At 48.1% G+C, this 8,640-nt stretch overlaps 1 protein-coding gene across 16 annotated transcripts in view; it reads left to right on the top strand.

Moving 5' to 3' along the window:
- Positions 1–8,640, top strand: part of NVL (nuclear VCP like) — a 95,042-nt gene that overhangs the window by 59,922 nt on the left and 26,480 nt on the right. For 13 of the 16 annotated variants that reach the window (XR_014146027.1, XR_014146026.1, XR_014146028.1 and 10 more), the window contains one exon: positions 5,388–5,494. Coding sequence is in view for 13 of the 16 variants with exons in the window: in XM_081823013.1 (XP_081679139.1) it covers positions 5,388–5,494 (107 nt within the window). In the remaining 3 variants the exon portion in view is untranslated. Of the gene's footprint in view, positions 1–4,487; positions 4,648–5,387; positions 5,495–5,732; positions 6,087–6,800; positions 8,524–8,640 lie in introns of those variants that run through there. The other 3 variants (XM_081823014.1, XM_081823016.1, XM_081823015.1) reach the window with 3 other exon arrangements.

The following is an 8,640-nucleotide window of genomic DNA, read 5'->3' as shown; positions in this document are numbered from 1 at the left end:
TTTTTTTTTTTTTTTAAAGATTTTATTTATTCATTTGAGAGAGAATGAGATAGAGCATGAGGGGGGGAGGGTCAGAGGGAGAAGCAGACTCCCTGCCGAGCAGGGAGCCCGATGCCGGACTCGATCCTGGGACTCCAGGATCATGACCTGAGCCGAAGGCAGTTGCTTAACCAACTGAGCCACCCAGGCACCCAAAAAAAGATTCTATTTTTAAGTAATCTCTACACCCAACATGGGGCTGGAACTCACAACCCAGAGATCAAGAGTCACACACTTTACTGACTGAGCCCTCCAGGCATGCCTTATATGACTTTTTGTTTATTTGTTTCGTGTGTGTGCTTAGGACTTGATGAGTCTTAACCTCCTGAATTGGTCTTTTAAATTTCTTCTTTTCTCCTAATTTCCATTTCTGTCCTAATTTTTCCCCTACTTTTGGAGGTATTGGTTTTTAGAAAGTAAGTGAAAGATTGTTGTGTCACCCTTCCGCCTGTGGGTGCTCAGAGGACCTGCCACAGCTCTCCTGTGGTGTGGGGTCCGCCAGCGTCACACCCTGCCCTGAAAATACACTGCTTCCCATGCTTGACCCCAGGAGATGAAGTGCCTTGCACAACGTACAGCTAGACCACAGACGCCCTGACTGATCTCCCTTCTCCTGGCTCCGAGGGACTGTCTGTTTCCACTCCATCCCCCGTCGGCCTGGTTAAAAACACTGCTGCCCGGCATGCAGACGTGTGAGATCCGAATAGCCACGCCAGCTTGTTCCTCGTTCTTGCGCTCGGCAGGTGTCTGTGCCCTACCGTAGCCATACGGAATCCAGAAAGTTTCTGTGCACAGCTCAGGTGAAGAAAGAAATAAGTACGTTATGGTGGATAAGCTTTTGGACAAGAATTAGGTACGCGGTTTTATATTTTAGAGAAAGCTTCTAGTTGAGGGTCCCCATCTGTTGTAAGCCCTTAGTGATTGCCGGGTGACGGGGGATGGCTTACACGGAAGAGATTCACTTCATACTCGTAGGCTATTCATTCAGCCACTTCGAGTTCCAAGTCAACTGCTGTGTTCCCTTACCTATCCGGCCTTGGGTCACGGCAGTGCCTAGGGGCCGTGGTCAGACCTGTGTGTCTTGCCCTTTGGCACAGGATTTCCCTTTTAAAGATGGCTTAGGCCCCGGCATTACTTCTGCTGGGTCACAGGAACCTGGTACATAAGAGAACCCAGGAAGTATTTGCTTACTGAATCGTAAGAAGAGGCCTACTTCTGTTTCATGGAGGCTGGTCGATCTTGTAATAATTTTCACTCAGCGTATTATCGATGGTCTTACTTGTCTGAGGATGGATCCGGTTTCTAAGAAAATCCACTTCATTGAGAGGTGACATACCATGAACTTTACCCATTTTAGGTACAAGATTCAGTGGTTTTGAGCATATTTGTAGACTCCTGCAGCCATCCCAATGATCGGATTTTAGAACATTTCCGTCACCCTAAAAAGCAATCTGTCTGTTGGCCATCACTCGCCATCCTCTGCCACCTCCAGCACTTCTGTCTCTGTAGGCTTCCCTGTCTTGGCTAGCTTATGTAATGTGGCTGTCGCCTCTGCCTGTCTTCACCCAGCATCCCGGGTTCAAGGCTCGTCCCTGTTGCAGCACATAGCGACACTTTCTTCCGGTTGCCGGATAATGGTCCCTTGGGTGGATATACGACATTTGGTTCATTCAGCAGTCGATGGACATTTGGGTTGTTTCCACTTTGGGGCTTGTGATAACGCTACTGTGAACATCCGGGTACAAGTTTTTGTGTGGATGGACATATATTATCATTTCTTTGGGATAGGTACTCAGGCGTGGGATGGCTGGGTCACGTGGTGATTGTGTTTACCATTTCAAGAATCAGCCAGACTTTTCCGGACTGGCTGCAGCATTTTACATTCCTGCTAGCAGTTGTAACAAAGCGTGTGGGAGTTGCGATTTCTCCACATCCTTGCCAACACTTGTTATGTCTTTCTTTCTGAATGTAGCCATTCTAGTGGGTGTGAGGTAGCATTTCACTGTGGTGTATCTTCAGCCTTGTTATGGAGTAGTAAGACTTACTCTAGATAGAAGTCCACAACCAGATATGTGATGTGCATACGTTTTCTCCCAGTCTCTGGGTTGTCTTTTCGCTTTCTTAATGGTATAATTTAAGGAACAAAAGTTTTAAATTTTGGTGAAGTCCAATGTATCAATTTTTTTTAATCACATGCACTTTTGTTGACATGTCATATCTTAAAAAAATCATTGCCTAACACAAGGTCACAAGCAGGGGGAGAGGCAGAGGCAGAGGGAGAAGCAGGCTCCCCACTGAGCAGGGAGCCCAATGCGGGACTCGATCCCATGACCCCGGGATCATGACCTGAGCCGAAGGCAGACGCTTAACCGACTGAGCCACTCAGGCGTCCCCTAAGAATGTTTTCTAATCATAATTGGGATTTTTACATCAGGCTTTACTTTTGAGCATGCAGGTCTGGCTTTAAGATCTACTTGTATATTGAAGTTAAAACACATTTCTACCATGTGGCATAAACATAGATGCACAGATCATTGAAACATGGTAAGATCTAAAAATATCCCCCCACATATTTGGATAATTGGGTTCTTATAAAACACAAAGGCCATGCAGGAGTGCCTGGGTGTCACAGTTGGTTAAGTGTCCGACTCGGTTTCTTCTCACGTCATGATCTCGGGGTCGTGAGATCGAGTCCCATGTCCAGCTCTGCGCTCAGCATTGGGTCCGCTTGTCCCTCTCCCTCTGCTCCTCCCCACCTCTTGAAAGCACATGTGCTTGCTCTCTCTCTCAAATAAATAAATAAAAATCTTTAAAAAACACACACACAAAGGCCATGCAGTGGACAAAGAATAGCCTTTTCAACAAAGTGTGGAACAATCAGCTATCCATATGCAAGGGACGCCTGGGGGGCTCAGTTGGTGAAGCGTCCACCTTCGGCTCAGGTCATGACCCCAGCGTCCAGGGATCGAGTCCCGCATTGGGCTCCCTGCCCAGCGGGGAGCCTGCTTCTCCCTCTTCCTCTGCCCCTCCCCCCGCTCGTGCGCGCACTCTCTCTCTCTCATAAATAAATAAAATCTTTAAAAAAGAAAAGATATCCATATGCAAGAAAAATCACCTTTAATCCACACACCTCTTACCACATGCAAAAGTTAACTCAAAATGGATTAAAGACCAGTGAAAAGTCATAGCTGTAAAACCCCTGGAAGAAAACAGAGGAGAAATGTTTCCTACCATGGATTAAGTGAAGATTTCTTAGATGTGACCCCAAAAGCCAACCTTTTAGAGCAAAAGGATAAATTGAACTGCTCTTCATAAGATGCCACTGAGCAAGCACAAGGACAAACCACACAGACTAGGAGAAAATACTTAAAGAGTGTATATGTGATGAAGGATTTATATCCAGAACATGGAATGGATTCTCAAAACTCAGCAACAGAAGAACATTAAAAATTGGCTAAAGACTGCACAGACCCCTCCCCGTTGTAGGTATGCACGCGGCAGAGACACATGAAAACGTGCTCGACCTCGTTAGTCATCAGGAAAGTACAAGTGAAAGCCACAATGAGATACCACTACAAACCTTAGATCTAACTAAAATCAAAACGACTATACCAAGTATTGGCAAGGACAGGGGAATGTAAGGTGGCACAGCTAGTTTGGAAAACAGTTTGTTGGTGTTTTTAAGGTTCAGCCTACCCCTGCGGTGGGATGTGGCCATAGTGCTCTGCGTCCCACACTTAGGGACTCACCAGAGAGCAAGGAAAGCACACACCAAGACTGATAAGTGAGTGCTCCAAAACTGGAAACCAAATGTTTATCAACAGAGGAATGGAAAAATAAATCCAGGCATATCCACAGGGGGCTACTACCCGGCCATAAAGAATCAAGTACTAATGCACACAAGAACTTTGGGGAACCTGAAAACAATTCTGTTGAGTCAAAGAAAGCAGAGTACATAGTGCATGCTTGCACGTCTATACAATTCCAGAAAATGTGAACTAATCTGTAGTGGCAGAACAGATGAGCGGCTGCCTGGGGATTGAGGGTGTGAGGGGAGAGCGGCAGGGAAAGGCCACAGTGGGGTCCTCAGTAATTTTTTAAATTGTAAAGGTTTCCTGAGACCTGTGTGGGGTCCTTCGCCCTGTAGGGTAAGACGACGCTCAGGCTGCGGGATAGTGCTCCATCATGATGCTGCAGGTGTTTGGCAGTCAACTTTCCTTTTCTTCCCTATTGCCAAGTAGTATATCCTAGCATCTCAAGAGAAAGTCCAATGTGTTGAACATTGAAAGGTCATTGAATTAAGTATTTAGCTTCCCCAAGGTAACTGAAGAACAAAACTAACAGAATCAGAATTTCAGCTAGAAAGAACTCTACCTCTTTATGGAAGAATAAATTAATGGTTAAGTCTGAGTGTGTTCATTAGAAAACACGAGACCCATTACTTATAGGTGCACCTGCGTGTGAACAACGGTCTTATCACTGTGAGCTATGGGAAGCTTCTCCAGAATGGTTGAGGGCTCTTCGTGGAGGAATCAGGAATGTTCCTAATGAACCTCAATGTCAGGCAGCGTTTGGGGCCTGCTCTTTGCTCCTGGTACCGAGAGTCTGGTGAGCACCAATGAGGGCAAGAGTTTCTTCTGGGGGACTCAGGGAAGGCTTCCTGGAGGAGGCGTTGTTTGAGAATCCCCCTATGTGTAAATGAGGAAGAAAGTTTAGGGAGAAACGAAGTACTGAGAGCAAAGAGAAGAAGGCTTTGTTTAGGGAACGGCAAGAGGTGTGGTCAGTGGGGTGTGGGAGTCGTGGAGAATGTGAGGAGAGAGGGAGCTAGGATGGGAGCGATCAGGTCCTTGAGGGCCTTCGTGCTGTGGTGAGAGATATGGGCTTGGTTCTGCTGCAGGGAACACCAGGTGAGGGTCAGCAGATGTTTTAGGAAGATCTGGCGGCATCGCGCGGGGTCCCAGAGAGGGGAGGTTTAGAGACAGGACCAGTTAGGAGGATGCGACATTTGGCCCTGACTGAGGACAGGGTAATGGGAGGCCCCCCGCCAGAACTGGGAGAAGGTGCCGAGGTCAGAGGAAGGAGAGAAACCTGCCGGAATTCCAGGCTCGTGTGGCGGTCCTCGTCTGAGCCAGAGAACCCTGGCAGCACACGGGTTTGGGCAGGAACGTGGGCTGGACTTCTCTGAAGGTTATACTTTCATGAGGAGGTACTTTTAATTTTAATAAAGTCTACTTTATCAATTTTTTTTCTTTAGAAAAAAGTCCTCTTCCCACATCTCATGTTAATTTTTTTTTTTAAAGATTCTGTTTTATTTATTGAAGACTTTTGACCCCCCCCTTCTTCTCTAGATATCATTGACCCTGCGATCCTGCGCCCCGGACGCCTAGACAAAACACTGTTTGTGGGTTTGCCACCCCCAGCAGACCGTCTGGCCATCCTAAAAACCATTACAAAAGTGAGTACAAAGGAAATGGCATGTTTTTGTGTGTTTCTCTCCTTTTAGATACAGACAGGTATCTGTAGCTTTAAATATTTGCTCAGCCTGTGTCTCCCAAAGAAAGGTGAATGATTCTGATAATTGAAGAGATTGTCCATTCTTTTTTATTTGCTTAAAATAAAAGGGATATTGAGAGTTATATGCTCGACTGATACATTTGAGATTTTTCTCTCTTCGCACTTTTTTGTTCTTTTAGATCTTTGATAGAGAAATTGCCCTTGGAGGAATTTGAAATGGAACAGAAACTTTAGGAGCTGAGAAGTGAATAGACACAGACCGTTATAAATATCCGGGGAAACTGAGTCTCAATCACAGTGTTGAGTCTGTCCTCCATGTTTCTATATGCCAACTTTTTTTAAAAAAGATTTTATTCATTTATTTGAGAGAGAGCGTGTGCATGAGTGAGGGGAGGGCCAGAGGGAGAGAGTCTGGGGCTGACTGTGCACGGAGCACAGAGCCTGACGGAGGGCTCAGTCCCACAACCCTGAGATCACGACCTGAGCTGAAACCAAGAATCGGACGCTCAACCAAATGCGCCACCTAGGCGCGACCCCCCCCCTTTTAAGTAAACTACAGCTCACGTGAGCTTCAAACTCATGACCCCAAGATGAAGGGTCAACACTACCAACTGAGCCAGCCAGGCCCCCCTGGTACACGCCAACTTTTATGATGCCTGTATAGTATTCATGTTGCTATTTTTATAAAAATAGTAAACAGTACTGACAAAATACAAAGACGAAAGCAATCACCCTGAATTGTACGGCTGCAAAAATAATGCGTGTTGACATTTAGTGCAGACATCATTCCTGACGTCTTTATTCAGCGTGGGTGGTGGGTGGTTCAGAGAAGGAGGGGCTGCAGACTTAAATACGTTAAATAGAGTTAACTTTTTTTAGTTTAAAAAAAGTCGAAGCTAAAGCAATTATTAAACCTCCAGTAAATGTTTTTCTCCATAAATGATATTTCCTAAAATAGCACCCTAAGGGTTAAAAATGTAAAAAGATCAGGAAAGCCAAGTAAGCAGCGGAACCGCTCGTTTTTGTTTTAAGATTTTTTTATTTTTATTTGAGAGAGAGTGGGGGTGAGGGGCAGAGGGAGAGAGTCTTAAGCAGACTCTGCACTGAGTGAGCCTTAGTCTCACAACCCTGAGATGGCAACCTGAGCTGAAACCAAGAGTCAGACAAGATGGTTCCTGCCTTTATTTGGTTTCCACTAGTAAATGTTAAACCTTACCGTGTGTGGTATTCTCTTTCTATATCGGCAGAGGAAGATTCCGGGCCGTCATTACCTAAAACTGCATAGAGCCGTGTCTGCCACTACCTCCTGAAGGAGGGGGCACGAGGGTGACCAGCCTTGTGGGTGGAGGCCCCAGTGAGAGCAGTCTGGAAGACTGCCTAGAGGAAGTGAAGCTAGAGACTGTGAAGTGAGGTGCGCTGGACACGAGCCCGTTTCAAGGGGTTACGTGTGAGAACTGGGTCTGGTGTGAATGAACAGGATGCTGGATGGACTGTAGAGTTGAGGGGCAAAGACAGAGGAAGAGAAACTCTCCGCTTGGGCCACTGAGTGGATGGGGGTCTGGGAACGAGGAGCTGCTGCTGCCCGAGGTCGGTCTCCAGGCGCGAGTTGGCTCGGAGCCTGGGAGCTCGGGAGAGCCCTCTGGCCACTACCAGCATGGCTGCCAGTCAGAGACCTGAAGACACGTGGCTTCAGGGCGGTGCTCTTGACCTAGGGCGGCCTGACAGCCAGCAGCCCACCCCTGGGCAGCAGCTGGGGACACTTGTTGGGGGCTCAGGCCGGGGGCGAGCTACGGTGCACAGAACAGCCCCGCAGCACCACGTACCTGACCCACGACGTCTGCAGTGCCACAGCCAGGTAATGCTGCTGTCGTCATGCATCCTGCGTCTCTGTAGCCCGCGAGTTCGGTGACAGGTGCACGCAGCGTTTCCGTCCCCGCCCTGGGCTCTGTCCGGGAGCTGTGTTACCGAGGTGTTGTTTGCTTTGGTTAAAGCGTGTGTGTACAAACACAGACATACAAGCACGTGCATATGCTCCTAATTTGTTTCCATGTGTTCCTTGTAGTTGTGATGGCCCGATAATCCTTCCTTCCTTCCACTCTTGCCCCCGGGGTAGCACAAAGACTGGAGGAGGCGTGCCAGACCGGAGCTGTGTGGTGCTCAGGGCCGCACACATTCGGACCCAGGGCGGGGACCGATCGCTGTTTCCCTCGTGTTCTCCTCTGTGGGTGCTCGGCACCGCGGGACAGCCTGACGCTTCCTCCAGCTAGAATCCCGGTGCCACAGTTATTAGACTCGGATAAAAGCACCCCACCTCAAAGGCAAAGTTACTAAGAAAATAAGAGAATAGAATATTGTGCACGTGAAGGATCTCTCGGTCAACAAGCATGTGCACTCGGTGAGGATGGGAAACCCTCGGCACGTCTCCTAGATGACAGGGTGATATGCACGTTTATAAATGTGAGGCCCCTGACCGTGTCAGGCCGGGCCCGAGGTCAGGGGCCCTGCTTCAGTCCGCCGCCTTGTATTTCCAGATGTCCTGTCGTAAGCATATAGTATGTGGGGGGAGGGGGGTCCTTTTTTTTTTTTTTTTAATAGTTACCTGGCATAAATGTGGAGGTTTAGGAGGAAGTGTGTAGAATTAGAGACAACGGTCCTTTGGGCAACTTCCACGCACAAAGTTGTGAATATGGAGAGACAAAAACCAGAAAAGGACATTTTAATAGGAGAATCAGTGTGACTTTAAAAGCAGCTTTCTGGAGCACTGTGGTCCATTCTCAGCATCTGTCAGTGATAAAGGCAAAGAAGGGCTTTTGGTGATTTCCTCTCTGACCCTAGTGGCTATTTTTGCTTCATTTAGGGGTGTGCTGCCTGCCTCCGTGGGAGCCTCAGAGCCTCACACCCAGACCTGCAGGGGGACGGTTCTCAGCGCCTGGGCGCCTGCCCACCCACAGAGGGCTGCTCACCCTGCAACACCCACCCTGCCCCCTCCTCCTCCACCCCCCTCCTCCCCGTCCTCTCCATCCTCCCCCTCCTCCCTTCTTCCTCCCCCTCCCTCCCCCATTCCTTCCTCTTCCTCCCTCCCCCTCC

The sequence above is a fragment of the Leptonychotes weddellii genome, chromosome 6, assembly GCF_054177405.1.
Source record: "Leptonychotes weddellii isolate Sample4059 chromosome 6, ASM5417740v2, whole genome shotgun sequence".
Classification (NCBI taxonomy): domain Eukaryota; kingdom Metazoa; phylum Chordata; class Mammalia; order Carnivora; family Phocidae; genus Leptonychotes; species Leptonychotes weddellii.
Note: the sequence above shows the minus strand (reverse complement) of the source record. Positions and strands in the feature narration are given on the sequence as shown.